Genomic DNA, 26,578 nt, shown 5'->3' with positions numbered 1-26,578 from the left:
AAGAAAATGAAGTTCTTGAGAAAGAGTGAAGCTAAGTTATTTATGAAAATAGGAGTTCATCAGGTATGGTATCTTAGGAGAGGCCGGGAAGTAGAATACCAACAATTATGTTTATATTTGGAGTGCTTATTTGTGGCCTCATAATTCATTGCTGAGTATTTATTAAGTTAAAAAATCTATTATCTACGGTTAAAGGGATTACTTTAAATTTGGATTTCTCCCTTGTGCCACGAAATTCAGTTTATATGGATTTATGCTAAATTTTATTTTATGCATAAATTGCATATTACAATTTTTGTTCTACAAAATAAATTTGAATTATGGACATTTCTTTCATTATATGATAATGAGTGTAGTAGTATGTTTAAAGCCATTTTTGTGTGTGGGATTGGTATTGTTGGTCACCTCATTGCTATTAGAAAAATGAATTCTTGAGACAGGCAGGTAAGCGGGGACAGCAAGTTTTTATTCTCGCATATGCCCTTAAAGTAATTCGCTCAGTCCATGTAAAAGCACATTTTTTGTGTGGGTACATATGCTGAAATAAATTATATATCTCGACTGTCTGACTTGTGGCCTTAGTTTCACTGAAATATAATTAATCAATGATATGAACCGATATGAAATTATTACGCTGCTGAGGATCGGTAGAAAAAACAATACACCTTTGGCAGGCGATATATTAAAAGCTTACAGTCCTCTCAATTTGTCATAGATTCCGATATTTCCTTTTACTTATGAATGCAAATTAAATTTTCATCATATTCATTAAAATATGTGCATATTATGTCTTTAGACCAATAATACATACGATGAATGCGATAATATTATTAATACATTCTGAAGAGCATATGTTAATGCAAAGAAAGACGAGATAGTGTGTCACAGCTCTGGTAAAAAGAGCGAAATTTTGTTTCAGAAGCTCAGTGGGATGCTCTCCGAGTTTTAGAATGTAGCTTATACTTAAGTAAGTCATCTTAAATTATTCTAACTTTTTCCGGCTTCTTAGCAATCCAGGAACACGGCTGTATAATAATAGAATGAGTTTATAAAATAGTTGATAGGAGAGTTCATCAAGTAGTATACGTATATATGTGAAATATTACGAAACGCTTTTAGAAGTAAAAAAATAAGCTCATAGTGGGAATGGAATCCATGAAAATACACTAGGTTTTCAAAATATATTTAAGAATTAATCACTAAGCTACCGAAGTTAATTTCGATAGCCTATCGGTAGTAGGTATAGGTTGTCTAAGAACTTATACTGAATTATTAATACCTTGCTGTAATTACCATCGGGAAGTGAATTATTCCACAGTAACACAAGCTCCGACTAATTCCAGTCGTGAGACGGAGTTGTTCTTTTTTTACGTCCTAAACCTCGAAAAAGTAGATGATGGTAGTCGTTAGAGTCCATCAAAAAGCTACTATTAATTGGTAGAATATCTTCAATGACAATGATCGCGCACAATTTCCACCGAAATCCACGGGACTGCGTAGTATAGTCACTGCTCGCCGTCGAACTCGTTCGAGAGGGGAACCTGCCAATTACATCCATAACCAGTGGATTTCAATGATTTTTTTGGGGTTTGAGTTCCAAGGACACTTTCTGAGCGTAGTGTATTCTGTAGCATTGCTATATTTCAAAGGAATGGTATTTATTAATTGAAGCCATGAACGTCGAGTGACTGCGTTTTGTGTGGCAGAGGCGGCTAACAAATAATGAACACCCCATTCGCTCTTCCGCATTGGCATTGAAATTCAATAGGTGGAGATAAATGCTGATCAAAATTGACAGTCAAGGATCCGTCGCAGTAGGTTTCTCTAAACTGATAAAATCTTTGAACCGCATAATAAAAAAAGTATTTTTTAATGCTCTCAACGTTTGAGTGCCATCAATTGGTCCAACAGGGGTTCCATTAAGAGGCTCTTTTTCCGTTTGCGTCCTGAATATTCCATTAGTGGCAGGTTTAAAAATGTATTCCTGCTTTTATAGTACATAGTCACTGCAATAATGAAGGCCGTTTAAATCAAGACTCAGACTATCGTAATTTATCGTCAGTACGTATGTATTTGTGTTGCTGCAGAATAGACAATTTTCGAGACAAATTTGAGTAACTTCTGGCGAAGATAAACCTTAATGCCCTTTCCTGTTCCACTGGATCTTCATTACCGATAGGGAAGGGCGTGTGCATAAAAAAGCAAAACTTAACATGAGGCATTCGAATCTAAACCCGACGTACCTGGTGGCCTGAAGGCTCTTGTAGGTGTGCGTGCCCTCGTAGAATGGATGCACTTCAAAGAGGGAATTGGTTGGTAAGAATGGAGTTAATTACTGAGGGCTCATTCGAGAGACGAAGTCCCAGGGAAGCATCTAAACTTAAGATACACTTTTCTAAGGAACCATTCTCAGTAAATATCTACAATACCATATTTTCTTTATATTCCCAGAGGTGTCGCACGACGCCAGAGACACGGCCGCCCTAAAAAAATCCACCTCTTAATATATATTTTAATAAAACGTTTTCAATGCCATTTTATAATTCTTTTTTAATCGAGTCATAAATGCGACGCTCAGTGATTCCATTTTATGTTGTCAATTGGGGCACTTATAGGACGCCCCCTATACATATTTCAAAATCATAATATAATATAAATTCAGGGCGTTATTTCTATACAGAATTAGGATTTATGGATTTCCCACAGTAGGTTTCATTAGTGACAAAATGTTTGAACTATATGAAGCACGACACAAGTCGCTTATGAGTGCGTAGCACCAATTGCTCCGGCAGGAGTTCCATCAAGACGTTCTTTTTATGTATATATCCTTGGAAGCTTCATTAGAGTTTGAGCATAGTCACCTATTGCCTTCGTGCTTGTCACGACAGTAATGCACGATGGCAATAAGCCTCAATGGCAAACTAAATTTTGGCAACTTCCTTCTTTTCCTCCGCAGTAATTACTTTGGATCCAGTTGACTTTGATACTGGCCCACATTGTAAATTTTCTGAGGTGAAAGTTGACAGCTTTCAATGCAGGTTTTAAAGGCTAAAAAACTGACCTTTTCCTTTGTGATTCGTTTGCCCTAGCCAATGAGGCTGACCTTGGAGTGCGAAGGGCAGACTTCAGAGTCCGATATTTAAAATATTTACCCACTTTTACCACCCATTCCTCTGAAAGCACCGCAGGGGTATTGCTTTTTTAAATGGTACCAGACAAGCTACCGTCACATCCCCAATGCATACATTCTACCTACCTTGATTCCATCCGAAGTACTTATTAGTTTCCTCCCCCCAACTCGCTTTCCCTGCATTTCCCCCTGTGTATCATCTTCAGCCTCCCATTACCTCTGAGTATCTCCTGTATTCACTTGTTCTGCTTTTTTAGAATTTATCCCAACAATTTTCTCTCTTCTCCTACCATGCCTGTAATTTAATCGTTTGTTTTCCTTGTAGTAAAATTTATTTTTTCTATTCATCCCCGCATCCACTTGTCAAATCCCATGCTTGACCTCATGCCTCAGCTACTTAACTTTTCGAGCCTTAAAAAACGACGCTGCTCGAGAAAGCTTACGTAATATTGCATCAAAAATTAAATCTGTTTTCATGGGCTCATATATGTGGTAGTTAAATGGGAGGAGAATCAAGTTACTCGCCAGAGGGCTCCGGTTTTGTTTCCGGTGGTTTAGGACGCCCAGCTTCTGTTTCACCCAAGCTGAGTGATATTTTCGCATATCAAGTCCTCTTGGGGAACCGCATGCGGTACAAGAAAGGAGATTAGTCCCCCTTCATAAATGTGTGATATTCACACGCCATTGAGTGTGGTAAGAGGAACTCTTCCCTCATTTATCGGACTAACCTTTTAGTTGATACTAAGTACAATGGTTTTTGGTTGGTTCGGACGTGATAATTCTTGATCAATTTTTTACGAACTTTACGATCCCTTTTCTCCCGATCCTGGAATAAAGCTAATTTTTCCAAATTACCCTGAAAATTTTAATGCAGTGTATTGCATAGGACATTAATTATGTGTAAAAAATCTAATTTTTTCAGAGGCGGAACTTGCATGATTTTGGGACCAAATCTCACACGTTCACATACATTCCAGGACCTTTCTCTCTGAGGAATCCTGTATCTGTCCCTGAGTGATGGACTCCCAACGAGGGCACTCATTAAAATTGTGTTTTTATTTTGAGTTGTTTCTTATCATTTCATCGAATATTACCATTCGGTGCCCGGCCCTTCACCTCCAAAGTACATGACGTGTAGTTTACTCCCACTTCTTTAGTAAGCATTCGAAAAGTGGTTCTCGGTTGGAATGGAATTAGCCATTTTAAGCTTTCGCTGTATGTCGTATTGCTAAAATTACTTCAATGCCTTACTTTTAATACGAAATTGATTGAGGTTTGATATTTGGAAATCTATGACGTATACTATATATTGTCGGACTCGATTTTTATTAATCCAGTCGGAGGTCGTTCCGAATTGCATCCTGACTGCTTAGATATCTACTATTACTGAGTTAATTGATACAGTTTATCTTTAAGAATCATAGTAGCAGTCCCTAACAAGTAAATAGCCGTATGGTAGCAACAGAAATGTTATAATAATATTCGTAAATATTAGGTGGCACTAATTGAAATAAATAATCAGATGAGTTACCAATAGTTAGCTATGTATATTTTGAGCGAACAAATTTGAATGAGATTGCCTATATTATTTTAATATACTTTCGAAATGAAATTTACGTTCGCTGTTCCTCGTTAGTATTTCCTTCACTTTATGAAGTTTAGGTTTGGCTCTGCAGACAATTTGATACAATTTTCAGTAGATTCATATATCATTTCAAATAATGTATTGCATTGGTTAAAACTTGTGGCACACAAATGCTCTCCGTGAAGAAATTGGTGTTCGGGACTGAGATAGTCGAGAGAATGCATAAAGATGACATTTCGTAGGTTTAGGAGTGAGATTATTTAGGTTGTATTGCAGTAAGTAGCGGAAATATAATAAAACATGATAACGTTCATGCCCATTTTTTGTAGTCATCAGAAAATATATAATGGATTCAAAACTATTTTGCATGAACCTTAGCAAACGCATTAAAAAAATTCTTCCTCATAATAAGTAATGGATAGAAGTATTTCAATAACATCGATCCTTTTTATACCTCTATTTTCTTTCGTTCATTAACTTTTGTTTTTAGATTAATTGTTAAAATTCAAACAATAATGAAGGAATACATAATGAAAAATGATTAAGAAACGCCAAACTTTAAGCAAAATGACGTCCAGAGCGATACCGTGTGCGCTATGAATCTATTGCCACGTTTTTGTCACACGAATCGCAAAAATTCGTCTTAAATATTTTCCATGATCATTAACTCCAGCATACTCATGTATATTCGAAATTGCGAACTTAGGGCGCTCCTGTAAGCTGGATGTGTGCATACAATTGACTCTGCAACAATATATTTTACGTTTTTTAGGACACCATCACTGATGGTGTAGGTGATTACTTTATTACGATCATTTTTCCTTTTCAGTCATTCTTCAAATCATTCAGTCAAGAGCCTCTGTTTCCAGAACTCCGATAACCATTTAGGTGGATGGATGGATAACCGGTATTGCGGCCCCGTTCTTTCTGTTTTCTGGAACTTCTATGTGTTCGTGTTTTTTTGGCACATCAGTTTTTTGCTGTCCATTAATAAAATGTCTGATTAGCAATCTTATCTTCCATTAGTGTAGCTCTCACTGATTGATGGGAACGTGAGCAGTTCAGAAAATAAGTGAATTAATTCCAAAGATTTCCTTTGCGAAAACTTGGGTGGCAATTGGAAAGGTGGAGTCTTATCTTTTGTTCATTCCATTGTTTGCCCTGCAAAATTTTAACATTTACTTTGCACTGGGCCTTAAAAGTAGTAATTATCTTCAGTCTTGATTCGAAATAATAGTGAGCATAATTACCAAGGGATAATTTGAAGGTGAAGGACGATTGAAGCTTTTGGGATCGAATAAAAAAGTTTTTAATAGTATAAGTTGAACTTCATTAGTTTTTCCTATCGCGGAAGTAAGAGGATTAATTATCATCTACCCGCTTCTCAGAGGAAAATTATTGAAATAAAATTTGAAACATGAATAATCTTTTGTCCGGTAAAAACTAGTTTGATCTCGTCTTTGGAAGTGCATATTCGTTGTTTTTCTCAACCTTGCCCTTGGGCGGTGTGGTGGATTTCTCCAAAGCAGGGTTTTTTTTGCCATTAGCGTGTGTACAAAAGAAATTTGCAAGTAATCGCTCAACCTTCAGTGGCTGCTGTGCCGTGACTAGCAGACCTGGGTGTGTGTTTTTTCTCTCTTTGGGTTCCTTAGTTGCACATTTTGCCCTGTCATAAAATTCCGGAACAAGCCTCTTACCGATGGTTGGTCTGAAGATTGCCACGGAAAAATGCCCGCATTCGGCCTTCAGCAGGTTCTCGGCCAGGAACTTGCTGAATGTGTAGGAGTTGGGCCAGCTCCCCATCACTCTGTGTCACGCGACCGGCCATTCGCCAATATGAAAGGGAAAAGAATCAGCAATGAAATAATCGTGATTGATGAGCTTGTGGGTGTGGGTGGGATAGTCAGTGAAGGTAAGGCGTGGTGTGGTCAGTTTTATATGAAATTTAGGTGTGGCATGACGAAAATACTATAGCAGCAGTAAATTGAGCATGACAAAGCCTTTTTTTTTAGCAATGAACGTCTGTATTTTGTACTGATTTGAATCAGACGACTGTTGCGGCATGTTAAGCGCCTGTGATAGTTACAGTGGTAACTTGTGACCTGTTACTGTGTAACCTGTGAAAATTCCAGTTTCCTAGGAAATAATTTTTCACAATTCCAGTTGTCGTTATTTATATATGCAACGACGATTATTTTTAGTAATGCTATGGGTTGCCTATGATGACAAGATGGTGTTATACCTGCAAATACCCGTATGAAAATATGTAGCATATGGAAATAGAATTCTATCTAATGAAATAAATTTTTCCGGGATCTTTTATTTTTTGTTGTAAATAGTTCTTAATAAATTTTTAACATTTAAACGACACTAATAATAGCGCGGTTTTGCTTCTAACCAACAAAATATGATGCATTGATTGAAACAAATTCCAGAATATATAAATTTAAATAAATTGAGGGTGATTTTTGTGACCTCGGGTCTATTGTTACCAAGAAATTAATACTTAATTTTTCACCCGGTAAAATTGAAAAAAAAATACAGTTAATCTAGAAAGATTTTCAAGAGTTCATAGGATAGGAAAGATTCATTTTTTATTGTTGTTTTTTATGAAATTGCAGATGTAGGATAGTGGAAATTCCAGTGGACATAGTAAAATGTTTAATTGCGTAATCCAACTGCATAAAAGAAAATTTCTCATGATTTTTCAAGAAAATAATAATGAATCAAGTGCCGAAATATATCGTATGCTTTAATCGTGGTTATCGAATCCCTGATTGAATGCAGAACTAGCGAGAAGTGACGTATGAAGTACCTTATTTTATTCAAATTCCGTTATGCCTCAATGATACTTGAGAAAGAATACAAAATTATTTACTAGTATTCTGTAGTTAAAATTGAGGTGCTGTATATTGACTTCCAATTTCAGGCATTTTTAGAGATGTATGTTTTAAGATTTTATTTTACATATCTAGAATTTTGATGACTTTTAGTAGAGATAGTTACACAGAAGTCTTGAATTTTTCTTTAAGAAATAATATTGTTACCCTGTGTTTTTACTGCCATGCGTGTTGCCAATTTTCAGCTCCTTATTTGGAAATTGTATTGCGTGAATATTGCGAGTATTATTTATTCCAGTAATCATGAGGCGAAGGGTTCGACCAGTACCATTTTAACTTCACTTTCTTAATCATCATGGTTTTACCTCTATCGTAGTTTGGCTATATCTACCGGAAGCGTTATGGCCACAAGGTATAGAGACGGCGTAATTTTCATCAAGTTTGAACTTATTAAAGCATTGGATTATAGGTATCTTATGTGTGCACGAGGGGTATCTTGTACGTGTATAGCAAATGCCTCGACCACAAGAGTTGATTCACCCGTGCTTAGTTTTCTGTGTGCTATTCCAATCCTTATGATTTTATTCTGGTAATGTTGCCTTGGTATTCCAGTAATGCTGCCTTACGGTGGTTTTTCCTAATTCTTTTTTCTGCAGTAAGAGTTACAATTGATAGATATGGGGCTCTAGAAACGCTAATGTCCACTATAGATGACGCCTAAAAATAGAATTTAGAATTACTGCGTTACCATTTTCATCCAATAAAACACGTGTTATGAGAAGTTTTCATTATGATATTCACGCGTCTAATTTTTTACGCAATTTACGTTTTTCAATTAAGAGCATTCTGGAGTGGTTTATTAAAAGTAATGGAAACTATGTCATATGTGTACTGAGGCATGCATATATTTGTGGTCTGCTCACACAGTCGTGTATGCACATATATGAACACTCGTGGAAAATTGTATGGAAGCAGAGGTACGGAAAATGATAAATTACGAATTTACCAAAGCTTAGAGAATCTTGAAAATGTTATTCAAAATTTGTTTATTAGTTTCATCGGTTAGACCACTTTCGTCAATAGTAGGGAAGTGAAACCGTGAGCACACAGGTACACAAACAAGAACCAAATGTGATAAGTGAATCCTTTTCTCTTTTTTTTATTGTTTTAACGTTCCACTTGGTCATCTCGGCTCCGAGATTGAGAGCGGCATTCACATGTTTGATATCTATTACTCGATAGGTACTTGCAAAGGGATGAAAGGTAGACGTGCAGATGTGACCAATATGAAAGAGAGGAAGTTAATGATGGGACATGACACAGAAGACAAGGCATATACGTGCAAAGTACAGCTTTTGGTACGTCAAAATGGAAGAGGACGCGGCACTTCGGGGTAAACTGGGAGCTAGGAACGAATGAATGCGAAGAGGCGTCTCCTTACATCCTTGGGAGGTCAAGGTAATCGGGAAAGGGGAAATCCCCAGGCGCTCGACCGTCTGTGTTTTTATATACATATATATGTGTGAGTATGTATATAAGGTTATTTAAACAGAAACGAAAATAATTGTCGATCGTATTTATACGAAACGAGTTTCCCGACAATCTTTATCAAATTATTTTAGAACCTGTTTAAATACACACGCGCTCCCGCAGGCGCACGGACACGCGCACACATACACGCACAAATATAGGTGATATAGAAGCGAGACTCACGATAGCAATATTACATTTGAACGGCACAACAGAAAACACGTGAAAGGACACAGTCTGACTTGAAGGCCGGAAGCTTAACTTTCTGAAATGCGAGTGTCCTTTAATTGTTTCTTATTTTTATTTTTGTGCTCTATTGTGCTGTCTATATGCTATATTGATCTCGTGAGTGCCTTATATAATCGATATATATATATAATTATATATATGTGTATATATATATATATATGTGTGTATATATATATGTATATATATATAGTACAATACACAGTAACACATAATATAGAAACACAAAAAAAGAGAACACTCACACGTATTTTCTTGATATTTCGACGGAAACAATCCGTCTTCCTCTGAAGATATAGAAGTAATGACTGCTGGAATTGTTGAGGTGAGGGGTGCGAGAGAAAGGGAAGGGGGCCAGGGGAAGGGGAGAACGGGAGGCGAAGGAGGGGTGAAAGGAATGGTTGGGGAGAGGAAAGGGAGAGGGAAGGGGTGGAAGTAACAATTTTAGGCCACTCCCATCAGTGAACGACATTGAGGCCCGGATGCTGATAGGCCATACAGATGTAAATGAATGCCAATTCAAGGGTTTTTAATTCTATAGGGTTATCGGATGTGGGAAGGGACGCTAGGACGGAAACATTGTAACACTTGTTGAAGGGGGTATTATGATGGGAAGCATGTTTAGGGATGGGGAGACCCGCGGACGGGGAGGAGGGATTGCACGAGGCGCGGTGGTTATTAATCCTAATGTTAAGTGGTGTGGGGCATTGGCCTATGTAAAAGGACGGGCAGAGTTTACAGGTAAGAAGATAAACAACATTCTTGGAAGTGCAAGAGGAATAGGGGAAGGGTGGGAGAGAGTTGAATGGTGGGATGGAGTGGGGTGGAGTGGTGAAAATAGGGCAGGTTTTGCATCTTGCTCGATGACATGGAGTGGGTATGGCTCTGGGGGTGTTAGGGGATTTTGAGAGTGGCCTGGTGGATTTGAGGATATCTGCTAGGTTGGCGGGACGTTTGAAGGTGACAGAGGGGCAATTGGGGAGAAGGTTGGAGGAAGTGTTGTGATTTTTGAGGATGGGGAATAGGTCTTTGAGGATGGATTTGAGAGACTGAATGCCTGGGAAGTAGGTAGTACAGATTGAGAGAGGCTGGGAGTCTGTGGTTGACGCAGGCTTGGGGGTGTAGGAATGTTTAAGTATTTTTTTATGGAGGAGAGAATCAGTGTATCCACGTTGGAGGAGTGCAAAGATTGGACAATTTGTTTAAGGCTTTTCTGCGTCGGAACTCAAGGGAGCGGAGAGCCGATTTGAGGATTCGGTTTACATTCGGGAGGAGATGTGGGGAAGTGAGAGAAAGAATGTTGACGAGGGAAAGTGTGGAATTGTGATATTTGTGAATGAGGCCATTGTATTGATCTCGGATGAACGTGCAGAAAAGAAAGGACTGTTGAAACTTGAGTGCATGTAGACTGGGGTGCAGGACGGAAGGTAGGCCTGATATAGGGAACTTAATGCATAAGCCATTGGGAATGATACCCAATGCAATGCATGCCGAAAGAAATTCTGAATGGCAGGTGTATTGGGCGAGTTTGTGAGAAAATTTCCGAATCTGGCGTAACCAAGATGATGTGGGATCAAAGTCGTTCATCATTGGAAGGGTACAAAAATATAAAGGAAGGGTGTTGGGATGGTGATTAAGTGGAAGAGGAAAAATAGAGAAACAGTAGTGAAGGGAAGGATAGGACACTGAGAAAGGTAGTTTCAGCTTACAATACTGGAACCGTAGACACAGCACGTTGACAGAAGATGACAGGGTGATTGCTCATAGCAACAGTATATATGCTTTCATAGACGTAACACGGAAGTGCCGAATAGTAAGGTCGAGTGATGAATCAGTATTAAAAATACATTAGGCAAAGGTCCAGAGCGAATAGGAGATGGTGCATTTAATTTGTGGAGTGTGGAAACTATTGAAATGGATATACTGTTGATGGACAGTGGACTTGAGATGAGCTAAGAGAGGTTTCGGTATATAAAACGTGATAAGAGTCCCAGAGCTGAAGGAGGTAATTGGAAGGTTGAAGAGGATTTGATTTATAAAATGGCTTTTGAGAATGAATCGGGGTCGTGAATCCAGATTAAAAATACGTCGTCAATGAAGCAAACCCAAAAAAAATGGTTTCAAAACCTGTGAGGAGAGGAACCTTTCATCCAGAAGGCCCCTAAACGTGTTTGCATATAAGGGAGACATTGTCATGCCCATTTAGTGCCTTCTATCTGCAGGAATAACTTGCCTTTGAAGGAGAAGGCATTTTTATGAGCACAAAGCCGGTTAACTTAGGAATATCGGTGGAGGATACGTGGGGAGCCGGGCGTTGAGAAAGATAATATTGTAGTGCATAAGCACTTTTGGGGAAAAGAAGTGTACTGGGAGGCTACTTCGACATATTTCATCCATAATGACATTGCTTTGAATAGGAAGTCTGAGACTTTGAAGTTTCTCTATGAGGTGATTTATTGCTGATTAAGTAAGGAAGTGTGGAAACAAGGGGTTTGAGATGGAAATCGACTTAAGCAGAAATGCGTCCTGTGTTTGAATTAACATTTGAAATGATTGGTCCGCCTGCGTTGTTCGGTTTATGTATTTTGAAAAGCAAGTAAAAGGGGTAAGACATTGGTTAGGGAAGGAAGATAGGTAATATCAGATTTTGTAAGCCTCTCCTAGGTCCGTGGGTTCTGAGATAAGAAGATATTTCTGATTGAATTACAAGATTGGGATCGTGGGAAAGGAGTTGATAAAATTATAGTACACGAATCGTATAACATAATAAATTATTAAAATGTCATTCAGCTGACGGAGTGCTTCCTCGTCATAGTTGCTGGTGTGTATGACCGCAATGCTTGAGCCTTGGTCCGACGGAGAAAAAATCATCCAGGGGTCAGATGGTAGCTATCGATTTTCTATAAGTTTTAAATTGGAGAGATAGTTAGCTATTTTATTTGAGTTGAGGAATCAATGGTCGGATGATTGTGGGAGAAGTTGCGTAGATGAAAGTATCATCGGGGTGGTTGAAATGGAGCACATTTGGGTACGTGAGTAGATGATGATTGAAATTAATGCAGGGCAGGATGCGTGGTGGTGTTGGATGGAGCATATGCTCTCCTGTGGGCGTGACATCGGAGGTTTTGACGGAAGTTGAGGGCATTAGGCATGAGCGCTTTTTTATTGGGAACGAATAGAGGCCTTTGGATAATTTCAGAATTTCGTCCTTACTGAGTTCCGTAGGGGAGAGGTTTACTACGTCACCGGACGGTACGGGCGGTGGAAAATTTTTTGTGGTGGCGTTGGCATATTCTTTATAGGAGACGGCGACGAGGCGGAGTTTAGCTTAAATTAAAGGGGGTTAAGGGCTTAACTCTGGAGGGAGGCTAAAGCCAGGCTTTAGTTGGATTTGGTGAAGATTAAAGTAAACGGTTCACGCGAGGGTTTTAGGAGGAAGAGTATAGGAAAATCATTCGAATGAAAAAGGAGAGCTGCTCTTGGTATAAATGAAGAAAATAGGTGTACTGAGTAAGGAGTAGAAGCCGAGTGAATGCAACAGAAAATTCATACCTCAGGGTGTGTAAAGGCTGATGAATGTAAGGAAGAATGTTCGACATCGGAAGGTTTACTGTGAAATCATTTGGTGTTACTCCCTGGGATAAATGGATGCCGAAGAATTAAGTACTGAACTGTTACTTTTTCTGCAAAAAGTGAATTTTCTTAGCCACAACTCAGCATAGACTGGCGCAGACATGGTGCGTTGGAGAAGGAAGGGTACAGCAGTTTAAAGGAGGCAAACTGTGGAAAGGAGTGTGTAAGGAAATGCGAATAAACAATAAAAAGATGAATAGGAATGAGCAGCAGGTGACAGCGGTAGACATTAGAACAGTGTACTGCACCGAAGTGATGACAAGATCCTTGTTATTACACACAACTCCTTCCCGCGGAGATCCAGGGTCTGATCCCTGACTTCGGCCGTGTTGCAAAACATACCATGTCATCAGCTCCCTTTTAGTATTAACGACAACAAACAGTTCCAGCCCATTTTTCATGTCATCAGACGGCAACTGCGCTTCAAAAAACGTCGTATATTTACTAAAGGACAGCCGTACCCCTCATTTTAAGTATATGAAACGCATACCCTACTTGCCATCCACATTAAAAATCACAGATCGTCTTGGCCGTAGTTTCCGGTTTAAAAACACTTCCTCACCGACAAAATTGTGTGTAATGATTGTTTTTACGTTTCTATCCTTCACGTCCCATCCCCCGCTAGGTCGAGTACGCAGTTAAAAATACAGAGCTATATATTATGTCAGTATATAATCATAGTCGAAAATACGCCAAAAATCAGTAACAGATTTCCTTGGGCGTTCGAAATGTAAGAAAATGAACAGGAATCATTAAGGAAAGAAAGAATGTTGTGGAGGAAGGACAAAAGTTGGTGATTTCAAACAAATAAGTTTAACTAAAACGAGTTCTAAACTAATCCTGATTCGATTAATAGTTTTCACAGTATTTCTGAAATTTAATGCGCAAAATAGGAGTAGCATTGCTCAATATATGTATTTATAAATTTGGGTCGGGTTATTTTTGGGTACGAGTGTGTTAAGAGACGAATGCATTACATTGAAAATGCTAAGTTAACCCTTTCTGAGTTATTTGAAACTCAAACTCACTGGGGAGCCAAGGCTTCCATTTGCTTCTCACTCATCCATCTTGCGCACTGCAAGAAACCCTCTGCCGGAATGGCGGAGTCGTAAACGGTTTCCTCAACTTTCGGCAAGTTGCAGTTGGAGTAAGCTGTTGACACGTACACCAAGACCTGGAATGACAATCGGGAAATTATTTTGATTTTTTTTTAATGACACGGTACCGACTCAACAACACTGTGAGAAACCTTGGGAACACAGAAAATTCGTCGTCAGCTTGAGAGCGGATCAGATTTTTTCGTTAATGCTAAGATAGGTCTGTTTAGAGGCTTGGGAGAGTGAGAGGTAATTCATTGAAATAATTCAAGGAAATAGGCGAAGGGAAAGAACATCAAATCTTTGAAATCATTCGCGTTACATCTCCAAATCTTGGCATGGTCGGAAAATATTGTGTAGCGCCGCTGTGACTTACCTTTGTAAATGTTTCACTAGTGTCCTTAATCACTTCCCAACAAGTTTTCCTTAAACTCTGTCGCAAGCTATGAGTCATGAGAGTTAGTGGTCATTTAGTTCGTAGCTCGAGGGGTTTTGATATTTTGTTTTGACTTTTACGTGAGAGTGCCTACTCCTTCCTCGCTTGCCAAACGTTGTCCCCTTTATCACAATATTCAACATACAATCGCGATTAAAAACGTCCTGCATCCATCTTTCCTGCCTCCTATGAATTTCTCCCAACAACCAACTCTCCTCCCCCAACATGTCAAACACTTTCTCATTTGTTTTCCTTTCGGTCCACTTCACCTTATTCATCCATCTCCACATCTACATTTAAAAAGTTCTAATCTACGCCTAACAACTCCTAATTTAATATTTAATAGCTTTCCTCTTTCTCGAAAACGCATTTTTTTGTTTCTGTTGGTTCTCATCCCGTACCTATCGCACTGACTTTCTAATGCACTCGGGAATGCTTGCTACCCCGTGACTGATTGTGATTTAATAGCATGCGAAATCGAACTTATTGGTCTAGAGTCCTCACACATGGTTTCCTTTCCCTTTTTTGGGATGGGGGTAACAATGATCTGACGACATCTTCCGGCCAAATTCCTCCCTCATAAATGCTACGAATTAGTCTATTAAAACATTTCCTTGTACGTTTTCCTTAGCCCTAAAGTAGCTCCGCGGGAATGTTACACTATACCCCACGTTTAATTTGATTACAGTGCCCGTAATACCCTTTCTATATTGCCATCAAGTATGTCTACGTGTATAGTAAGCCATTTTCATCTACGTCATATTCTCTTTCAATGCCTTAGGTTGATGGTGTAATGTGTTTACCATATAGTTCTTCTATGTGTTCTTTCCATCACTCATTAATCTTCCCTGGCTCGATTTATAATTTTCCTGACTTATCTTTGATTACACGGATTTCCTCTTATTCTTTACCGACAGTTCTTTCGTCTGCCTGTACAGCCCCACCAAGTCCACCCTGCCTTCATAAATTTGCCATATTCTCGCTTTGCGTCTTCCACCATGCTTCTTTCGCTCTGTTTGTTTCCCACCTCCGTTTACTTTTTATACTTCTAACTCTGTGTTTACATTATTACTTTTACTTCCCTCATCTATTTTTCATATCATCTCGTTCGTCATCCATGGTTTCCTTGTCCCTTTCATCTTTACTCTTTCTATAGTTCTGTTTTCGGATTGTGAAATACCTATTTAGAAATGTTCCCATTTTTCCTCTATCGTACGTATCTTCTATCCTTTTTCTTCTCCCTGCCCTCGTCCGTAATTTTCTCTACAGCCTGCTGATACTCATTTCTTGTGTCCTAGGCAATGCTTCTAAATTCCTTTGTATATAACGTCTTCTCGGTTTAAGCTTTTTGAATCGGACTCTACTCTTAATTATTAGTGAATTGTGATCTGAAACCTTACCCGTTCCCGGGAAACTGTGTAAATTAATCGCGCTGGTCCTAAATCTGTTCTTCACCATAATATAGTCGTAACTGATATCTTCCTGAACCCCCAGGCATTTTTCATGCATGCCTCCTGTGTTGTTTAAACTAGGTGCTCGTTATAATGAAACCCTCTCTCCTGCAACTCTATTTCTTTCTCCCCATGAACATTCGTTGCTCCTAAACCGTAGTTTCCTACCTCACTACTATCTCTTTCTTCGTTGACCATTGCATTCCAATTATCAAATGTTTCCTCCCAGGAACGGCAATAATTGGGGCGGTCAATCATTGTAAACTTAAGGGACTGGCAGAAGAGAGGAGTACTTGGTTACAGTGGTAAGATGATGAACGAATGAACCCACCTTCATATCTTTAAACTGCTTGCAGAGTTCAATGATGGCTTGCGTCCCGCCGACGTTTTTCTCGATGGCCCCCTTGAGGGGCTCGTTGAAGCGAACAGTGGCAGCAGAGTGGAAGGCGACCGTGATGTCGGCGCCGATGAGCTTCTGGGTGTCCTCGGGTGAGAGGTCGAGCCCTGGAAGCGAGATGTCCCCGGACATGGCGACCACCTTGGACGCCAATTCCTCGGAGCAACCCCGGAACGCCTAGATGGGAGAGGGGGTCGAACGAAAGACGTCAGCTGGTTTCGGGGTGATGTTCCATGAGTTATATCTACGACTTCGTTTCGAGTAATAATGGAAAAGTCCTAGGCGGACTCAAATGGGAAAGGAAGAGAAAATTTATGCACCCTTTAAGTAATGAGGTCTCAAATATATTGGTTATTCACATCTTTTATATGCCGTCCCGCATGTTAAATATCTTACGTGTTAATAATGGAATATGATGCATGAGAATTATTTGCAATTTCAATACCAATGAATCCATCGCGTAAAATATGCGCACGAGAGTGTTACATTATTCCGCGATGTAAAGGGTGCGTTCCAAAAGTAATGCTTTTATTTTTTTAAGTAATCTATTGAACATATTTGCACTACACATTTTTTCGAGCGACTCTGCCATGATCGGTACGCGCCCTGGAAGGCTTCTTCGTGAAACTCTCGCAAGGACTTCGTCACGGCTGATTGGATCTCTTCTATTGACGAAAAGCTGGTTCCTTTTGGGCTGCCTCAATCCGACGGAACAAAAAGAAGTCTGATGGGATGACATCAGGATAACAAGGTGTGATCTAAAAAAGACAGGACTGATTTTATAACTTGTAAATTTCGATGGATACAGCTTAATCGAACTTGTCACCCTCAAAGTACATGCCTTGGCTGAGGGCACACCTTTGCCAACGTTTCTTCTAGATCTCGAACCCTGCCTGGTAAGCCTAAGTACTCTATGGTAGAGATGCTCTTCAGGTCTGCCGTACAATTAGTTTTAATGTCCGCAATTTAGTCAAATCGGCCCCTTTCAAGGTTGATTCTCTTTAGAAACGGAAAAAAGTCTGATGGAAACCCGTCTGGAGGGTAGGGTGGCTACGGGATCATGGAAGTTCTGGTTCTGGCGAAAAACTCTGTCACGATCAGCGCCGTGTGAGCCGGCGCGTTATTGTAGTGGAAACGCCATGCATTGTTTCTCCACATGCCCGGCCTATTTCGGCTCACTACGACCCTCAGCCTCTTCATAACATTTAAGTAGAAATCTTTGTTGACGATTTGACCTTGATGGACATATTCGTAATGAAGTAGCCCTTGCTAATCGAAGAAGCACACCAACATGACCTTCACATTGGACTGTTGGACTGGGACATGCGAGCTCCTTTTGGCCGCGGAGAATGAGGATCTTTCCACTGAGAAGACTGGGCCTTTGTCTCAACATCATAACCGTAAACCCAGGTTTCGTCACCGGTTACGATGGCTTTAAGAAACTCTGGGTTGGCATTGACTCGATCCCGGAGTTCCTGACAAATGTCCACACGTTTTTGTCTCTGTTCACCAGCCAGCACCCGCCGGACGAATTTTGATACGACGCGCGTCATGCCCAAATTGTCTGTCAAACCTTTTTGACAGGATCCAAAACTAATGTTCATTTCCTCGGCTATCTCACTAACAGCTAAATGGCGATTTGCCCGCACCAAATCGTTCACCAATTTGACATGGTTGGGGTCTGTCGAAGTGGAAGGTCGCCCCGTTCGCGAAACTTCATCTTTCGAGGTTCTGTCCGATTTAAAACGACTCTACCAGTCAAAAAACTGGCTTCGACTCAAAGCTTCATTGACAAAGGCTTGCTGAATCATTCCTAATGTCTCCGTACCACCTTTGCCAAGTTTGAAACAAAATTTCACGCACACACGCCGTTCCTTTAGCTCCTTCATTGCTGACGTTGCACGCGACGACGAAAAAGTTAAGACACGTACCATTGCTGCTGCGTAACGTTACGACGTAAACAAACGCAACACCTCTCGTTTCAGTCGTCAGATGTGTCGCTAGATGGCGCACTGTGTCTCGTTTCGATCCGTTGAGCGGTTTGCGCAAAATAAAATCAGTCCGATCTTTTTTTGATCACACCTTGTATAGGGAGGGTGGGGCAGTGTTAGCACCAAGTGTTGGCCAGGAACTCGTGGATTCGTAGCGCTTTGTTGCAAGTCACGTTGTCGTGATAGAGTTGCCAGGTAGCGGAGATGTCTTTTCTCGTCCTGAAGACCCTTTTTCGTAGTTTTTCCACAACGTCCACGTAGTAAGTAGCATTAACTGTCTGTCCTTAAGGAACAAACTCCTTATGGGCCACTTATTTACTGGCGAAAAAGACAATGAGCATTGTTTTCACTTTTGATTTTCTCATTCTTACTTTTTTGGGCTTGGGGTACTGGTCGGTGTGCCACTCAGAGTTTTGGCGTTTTGTTTCTGGGTCGTAATAAAAAACCCCGGTTTCATCCACAGTGATGACGTTGTCCCAAGAATCAGGTTCATTTTCAATATATTGCAAAAGTTCACTTGAAAATTTCGCTCATTTGGCTTTTCGTGACCCGGTTGGCGAGCAGAGGTTTACAATAACTCACGTTCTACCCCTTTCAAAGCTTATAGAGCACTAAAACCGATTTTTTTTCTGTATAGTTTAGCGTCCCGCCCACCTACTTCCTAGTGGTTCGGTCCCATTCCGACTATTAGGAGCGGTGCGAGAAATTCAATTGCATTATCTTTGGAACGCATCCTGTACGGCCGAATCTAGGCCTTAAAAACACTTTATCGAGTGAACCAGTTAATTTGTCAGCCATAAATTTTCCTCTATCGAAACGAATGGCACATTTATAATGGTACTTGAATATTTATTGTTTGAGTATATGCAGTTAATTCTGACTAATAATTAATTTTAAATGAGATTCAAAATTTTTACGCAAATAGTGGATCGTGTTACTGGTAATGCAAGCTAGCTATAAATGAAAAATGAAGTACAGATTGATTAGTTGAAAAAATGTCTTAAATGGATCGTCATCAACAGTATTTCAATCCTAAGATTAGTTTACTTTAGCTCTCCATTCTTCTCAATTCAGTCATTAAGTAAATATATGCATGTTGACTATTTAGGCCAATGAAATGAATTTGTCTACCACTGATCATTCATCACGCATTATATATTATTAGGAGCTAATTGTCCACGTTCGCTGGCCTCTTATATAGTACATAAGAGTAAGTACATGCAATGAAAAAAATATTATATACATATTGCAATAAAAAGTTTCATGAATATTGAAGGAAGGAGAACTTAGTAAATTAATCCTCATTATGTATGCAGTGTATGGATACCAAATGGACGTATTATATGTTTTAAGTTCTGTCGCAAGGTAGCTAAGTACACTACCCGTGTAGGCGTAATTTATTTCATTATATCCAGTACCAATGGAGAAATCCCCATTCTCTATGAATAAAATGCTCGTGCCTACCGTAATTTTCCTCAATACACGAATGTCGCAATACCGCATGTGAAATTGCGAAATCCGAACGCGCCATAATCATTGCGACAGGTTATTTCTAATACGACTTCCTATTACAATATCAGATACATAATTTTCTCCTGGTAACAATGCGTGCGAGCAGAGTTGCAATGGCAATGTATTTCACCTGTGTAGGATCGTACGGTATAGCTTGGTGGGAGTTTAAATGCCGTGCTCAATTTAATTTGTCATACTTGTATTTTAAATATGTTTAATACTTAAGCGTTCCTATGAGCTTTTAAACTATCATAAATTATTTTTTACCACGGGTTGAGGCGTTAATTTTTCCTGGTAGCATTATCATGTGCGTATTGACTTGAGCACTACGAGGTCGAGAAAGAAATAAATGAGTGCTCTTTCATGCTTATCGTATCATTATCTATCATTGTCTCGAGAAGTCTTAAAATTTTATCAGTCACTGAAAGGGCGGCTTTTAGAAAATATATCTTCCCGATTTTAAGCTGATCCATTTATCCTAAAAAACATTGTCCCTTCAGTGGTTGTCACTCAAGACTCAAGATAGCTTTCTGATTTACGGTCAATGCCCTTTAAATAAAGTGTTTCATAGCAGTAAAAATACAAATGTAAAAAAAAGGACGGAACTGAAGATCAACAGTAAGGGAAATTTCGATTAAAATGTTTTATGATAAAATAAAGTACTAAATATTTTTGTCTTCTATTTTATATATTCAGGTAATTCAAATTAATCCCTGTCCCTCCCTTGGTTTTGTGTTCATAACTCTTGGCCTTGACGGTTATCACTCTCGAAGTTTCTTGGACCCACATATGCTCACCTTAGATGGATTTTCGATCAAATTAAACAGATAAGAAACTGCAAAATCGCTTGAATTAAAGAGTTGTTTTAGTTACAATTATCGTAGTCAACTCTTTATTGCGCTAAGTATTTTCGACCAATGCAACTAGGACGAAGAATTCACTGCAAATAACTTCGGAATGATATTGTTCGTCGTGAATTGTTTTTATTTTCTTAAATGGCTCATGGAAGAAGGTATTTCTGCACGATCAAGTTCTGTTTCAAATTCATACGTACGTGTACTTTGTGTTGCCTACGTTTTCTTTTAATTTCAAGTTAGCGTAAAGGAAATAGCTGTCCCCATTTAGGAAACACTCATTCATAAATCGATCGATACTTTGGGAGATGTTTTGATAGTGGCTTGTAGATATTTTCTTCTCAATTTTGTCCCCTTGTTTTCCTTTCATGTCTTCCCATCCACGAAAAGAAATGTGTTGCAAATCAACGCTTTTGAAGGTCAATCGCTGTTGGTGTTTCTTTGTGTTTTTTGGTATTTATTTTAGTATATTTTAGTACCCTGTATGCCGCCGGTAGGGTGTGTGGCAGGGGGTGTATAGACACAGGCTAATTTTTACCCGAATATTTTTACCGCTAACACGGTCGGACAACATTATTCTGTTCCCCTATCGTTCGTGGAAAATAAGAAATATCAAATCTATCTGTTCTACCCTCAGTTGCTCTCATGAACCACCCGAATATTATTAATTATAATATATTGACCACAGCCAAAATATGTTAAGTGTAAAGCTCTCCACCTCCACGGGAATCGAAGTTTATTTTAAATTGAACATTGATTTCATCTGATGAAAACGGTTACTTCGACCTCATATTTCATGTCCGTCTGACTTCTCTGTTGTTAATTCGGTCGCTATATCGTTGTGCAATCAAGTGTACTTGCACCTAATGTATGTGGGTTTAAAATATAGAATTTCAGGTTTTTGAATTATCGAAAATTTTTTTTGGTTTCTCGTGCTTCCTTCCAGTCTAGGTGCAGTTTGCTCCATACGAACTGAAGTTGTCTGAATAATATCTAGTATTTTTCCGTTGGAAAGGTATAGTATTGGCAGAGAATATACATATGTGTATTCACCTCAAACATGAGCGGACCTTTAATCTTTCAGCACCTTCGGGTGCTCATGTGCCATGCGGTACAATGATCACCAAGCGTATGACATGTTCATTATGTAGATCTGATTTTCTATTTAGTCATACTTCCATTCCACATGATATCGTTCTTTTCTTGCAAGATATGAAATAATAACAAAATCAAACCCAAGCACCCGAATGTTTTTATTTATGGGTTGAAAATTAACGAGTTAGTCAGAGAATCCAATTATTGCGTGGTGTATATAGGCATGCATGTGTGTGTAAGTGCGTTTCGAATATGAGCTAGTATATATTTTCTATTGCGTGTATTAACTCATGTTTGTACAAACTTGGATGGCGCCCCAACACCCCCGGCAAATGCCCTTGCGACGGCTTGCTGGATATTCTTAACTGTAGTAGTTGATGTACATTGCGTCCCGGTATCTCCTACGCACATGATTTCGGCCGCCTGTGAATATCTCTCTCCAGCAACGTCTCGAAGGCAACACTGCCAATGCTTTTTGATCGCTTTTAATGATATACACGTGATAAATCCATTTGATATCTTTCTTGAGTGTATTCCAGTCCGAATCCCAATGAAGTAGCTTCATCGCTTACGTAGTAAGCTTTTGTCATGCGAATGCTTGTCCTAATTAAATCGTCTTTGAACAATAGTATTATTATACGGTATGTGATAGGTGAACATTTGAAACAAGATTAATTGAAATTATCACATGAAGTTACTTCAAAATATGCGAGGTTAGTCAACTTAAATGAGGAATGCTACAGAGGAAATCAGATGTCCAAGGAGACAGCATAAGCTATGTGTCTTTTTTTAATGTATTGAATTTTCCCTCTAAGATCTGGGCTGAAAGTCACACCGGATGCCAAAAGATAGCATTAATAGGACTTGAGTGCAATAATGCTTTTAGTTATGGGGAATAATTTTTAAGAAGAATATACACGTGGTTAAATCAATGGAATCATCTGAGAAAAAAAGTGGTTTCCTGATATATCCAGGATCTTCTTGATATTTTTGGTCCAAAGAAAGTCATTCGAAAAAAGGTTTAGGAAACTGAAACTAGGGGTAAAAATTCACTCTCTGTGTGCACATGTATCGCAGAATTCCTTCTAGTAACCTATACTTCGTAATCTATTAATAGTGTTTTGATTACCCTTCCACTCTTAATTATGAAATCTGAATAATTATGAAGCATCGACCTTCAGTTTTAGTGTCCAAGGAGACAGCATAATTGATCAAATCCTTGTGCCTGCTTATTTTAATTGTTTAAAAATATATGACCCGTACAGTTTTGAGTAAGTAGAGCTTTCATTTTTTTAATATCAACTTTATCATAGCTCATGGTAAAATAGTCCTGCTTCTCCGTAATACTTTCTTAAGACGTACTAAAGGGCGTGCCGATTCTCATCACACTTACATTGGTCGTAAATGGGACCCTAGTGAATTATATTACATCGTTAAAAGTATTTCTTTGTTGACTTCTTTCGTTGTCCCAAAAAGTCATTACAAAGAATTCTTATTGCTGTGTGAAACAAATGGTACCCTATGAAGTGTCTGCCGCTTATTTCTTTCCTGATGTTTTGTGAATAAATGTAATGATGGACGTTATTATAGGCAAAAAAATTCAATGTCTTTCCGTAGGTGGAATGAGAAGTACTATTTTCCCCTTCAATGGCAGAAATGACGACGGATTGGGTCATTAATAACCTTCACTGTATCGCATGTATCGTTCGTGTCTATATAAGAACGCGATGACAAGAAACGCACATTCTCACATTGTTAAATAGCAATGACAACTAAATAATTATAAAAAGTTTAAGAAGCAAGAGATGAACGATTAGAACGAGATCATTCAGTTAATTTATGAACAGATAGAACATTTGAATCACGTTTCACACGTACTTCTTAGCTGCCATCGATTTAGATTAATGGTGTCAGTTTGTATTCTGATTCTGACAATGAATGGGTGATAATTATGTTCCATTGACTATCTTTATTAGGCCCGTTGCATATTTTCATGGTAATCAAAATATGAATCTGCAGGAAAACGATTACCATTGGCGATTTTTTTTCATCCGTGATTTATGGTATGAAAATTTGCGAACGAAATGAAGGTCGTAGCTCACAACTAATTAAAGTATGACAAATCCGTTCTATTATACTCAACCGGATCTCTAAATGTCAGCCAATGAAAAATAAATGATTCTTAGAGTCATAATTCATTATTAAGCAAATATGCAGGCATATCTAGATCTTATTTAAATGTACAGGTAAGACTCCTAGGAAAATCGGTCACCACCTATGTAGATGGAGGTGGGTGAAAAATGAGGTATGTTTGTATGTCTCTTCAATGATCCAGGTACCACTAACCCCCAAACTCGTATAACCGCAATTAGGAAAACGAAATTACAAAGCGTTTGGTCTCTTGTGCAATTTATTTTGCAAATTTTTTAATAAAAGCGAACTTTGGATAATTATTTTGTTTGCAATGAGAAGAGTGCAATATCTCAGTAATAGACATTCCCCCTTTGCTGCCTAAGTACTTGATTTTGACAAAAAACGCGAATTTACAAAGTGGAAACATTGTGACACCTGATGTGTAAAAAATGAAATGAAAGTTCACCTACAGTTATCATTCTCCGAATCGATAACTTATAGTGATGATGATATCCGCCCATTTCGGGTTCTCTTTCACGTTCTTTAGATATATCTTATATGAAATAATGGCTATAATTTATCTATCCCTTTAATGTGCTGGTGAACGGCTCTAATAACATGTTAAAACACCATGCGTTGGACACCTTAGGTTACACATACCGTGATATTTCGTAATTCTATGCAGTTGCTATTCAGTTAGCCTTGAATTAGCTACTCTGACGTTGTTAATATCAGATCTCGCCTTTCAGAATCATCTTACTGAAGTGTGCTGTGCTGAACGTAGTATTGATTGACCTTTTCAATGTACGACTCCTTTTTGATTGTGGCTCAATTGTATTCATATTTTGTGCCCACATAAAGCGAATTTAATCACTTATAATTCATTTCTGTCAAAATTCATTCGCTGGCCCTCGATGTTAAAATAGTTTAGACGGAATGTGTTCCTTTTAATGCTGTTTGTGACGCGAAATGATCCCCATGCATCGATTGTAACCCAAGGACATATGATGGCTTACTTTCATGGCGTTTAAATCATTTTCGTGGCACTGGTTTCATTTTTGTCGTGCATAAGGTTATTTATGGGGTTTTATGAAACTCAAAGAGGTAGCCCTTGACCGTCAAGGGCTGCTTCATATAGCGATAAATAATGGTGAAATTTTTATCGGTAAAAAAAATACTTAAATACTTTTGTTGCGAATTAATTTTGATAAGTTTGGATCTTTAGGCGTGTAATCTTTCAGCACACATTTACGTGTAATCACGGCCAGTTCCTTTCAATGAATTCTTCAGTGGTCGCAACTTTCTCGTTGATTAGAGTAGTCGGGGAATGATAAATACCCAGTTGGTTGAAGTGTAAATGAGGACCGAAGTTACATTATTGCGTACCTCAGCGTTTAACTATTAGAGGATATTTTTAAAATGACCCTTGTGCAAACGTTTAAAGAAAGTGTTTTAGAAAATGCAGTCGGAAAGAGGTGCTTTACACTTCCATTCCTGTTGATAAACTTTGCGTTGACATCATGAATGATGGAATTAAAGGAAAATAGTTCGAAATTAGTAGCAATATTCTCATCGCCTCACATTGATGGCAGAATAGGCAAACTACACCCAGCTATGGAGATGGTTTTGCATTCATATCCTCATTTTGAAACTACTCAAGGGCTATTATCCATCCGGCCATTGTTCATGATAGGCTTCTTAATTATCTACGATATAATCGTTCTTGGTGTTGAAGAAATATTGGCTGTATCGTCGGCCATTGATGAATTGATATTCCAGAATCACGAGGAGTAATTAAATAAAATAAAAAGTGGTTATTATGTATTTCTTAACGTTTTGCATTCCTCACGTTTAATACTATTGAGTGTGCTTGTTTCAATGATAAATTTAAATATCTCGCCAGGTAGATGACTCACTCAAGCAAGGTAGTTTATAGGGCAAAGCTGTGCTTTGTGCCAAGACACGCCTTCTGAGAAATTCGTACATGGAGTGTTATCTAGGCCACATTTAGTTCAAGTAAATGAAATAATGGTTCTGTATAAAAAAGGTGCACTGGCGGCGATAAAAAAAAAGCTCAATTCAAGTCACTGTCACTCTGACACCAGATTTTGATTGAAATTGATTTTTCTCGCTTGGCGCAAATTAATTACTGGTCTTTCCAGATATCTGGATATCGAAGGGGTATTCCCATCAAGTTCGCTTTGCATTGCTGCTGCTGGTGTTTTTCAGATAGGGGAAAGCACCTGTCGTCGAAATATTCCATGCTTATTATCTCAGAAGCTTGAACGGACAGCGTTTGACGCATTTCCTGCCGACATTTCTGGAGTTAATACAAGGTCGTTGAGAACACGTTGATGTTATTTATCTTTTAGCGGACATATACGCTAACGCTCCCGTTTCTCGAGCTGCTGTGCGTTTCCACAAAAAATATTTTTCAATTTTATTCACCCCAGTGTGTTTGCGAAAACGGTGTTCTTGAACAAGCTTACTAGAGAGCTTCCACCTTTACATGTTAACGTAATTCACTTATGGTAAATGCTCTACATAAACGATTTCTATGAAGGGATTTAAATGAGAGTTTTCTAAGCACGACTAAAATTTTCTAATTAGATGTAATTCTTACAATGGATATGATTGAAATTGGAACT

At 38.7% G+C, this 26,578-nt stretch overlaps 1 protein-coding gene across 1 annotated transcript in view; it reads right to left on the bottom strand.

The window, feature by feature from the left end:
• LOC139687603 (putative fatty acyl-CoA reductase CG5065) overlaps positions 1-26,578 on the bottom strand; it is a 49,300-nt gene that overhangs the window by 8,062 nt on the left and 14,660 nt on the right. Inside the window, exons 2-4 of the mRNA XM_071584825.1 lie at positions 16,280-16,522; positions 13,993-14,138; positions 6,413-6,522 (exon numbers count right to left, since the gene is read on the bottom strand). Coding sequence (XP_071440926.1) covers positions 6,413-6,522; positions 13,993-14,138; positions 16,280-16,522 — 499 coding nt within the window. The remainder of the gene's footprint in view (positions 1-6,412; positions 6,523-13,992; positions 14,139-16,279; positions 16,523-26,578) is intronic.

The sequence above is a fragment of the Hetaerina americana genome, unplaced genomic scaffold (assembly GCF_022747635.1).
Source record: "Hetaerina americana unplaced genomic scaffold, ioHetAmer1.1.p SCAF_2, whole genome shotgun sequence".
Taxonomy (NCBI): domain Eukaryota; kingdom Metazoa; phylum Arthropoda; class Insecta; order Odonata; family Calopterygidae; genus Hetaerina; species Hetaerina americana.
This window is presented reverse-complemented; position numbering and strand designations above follow the sequence as displayed.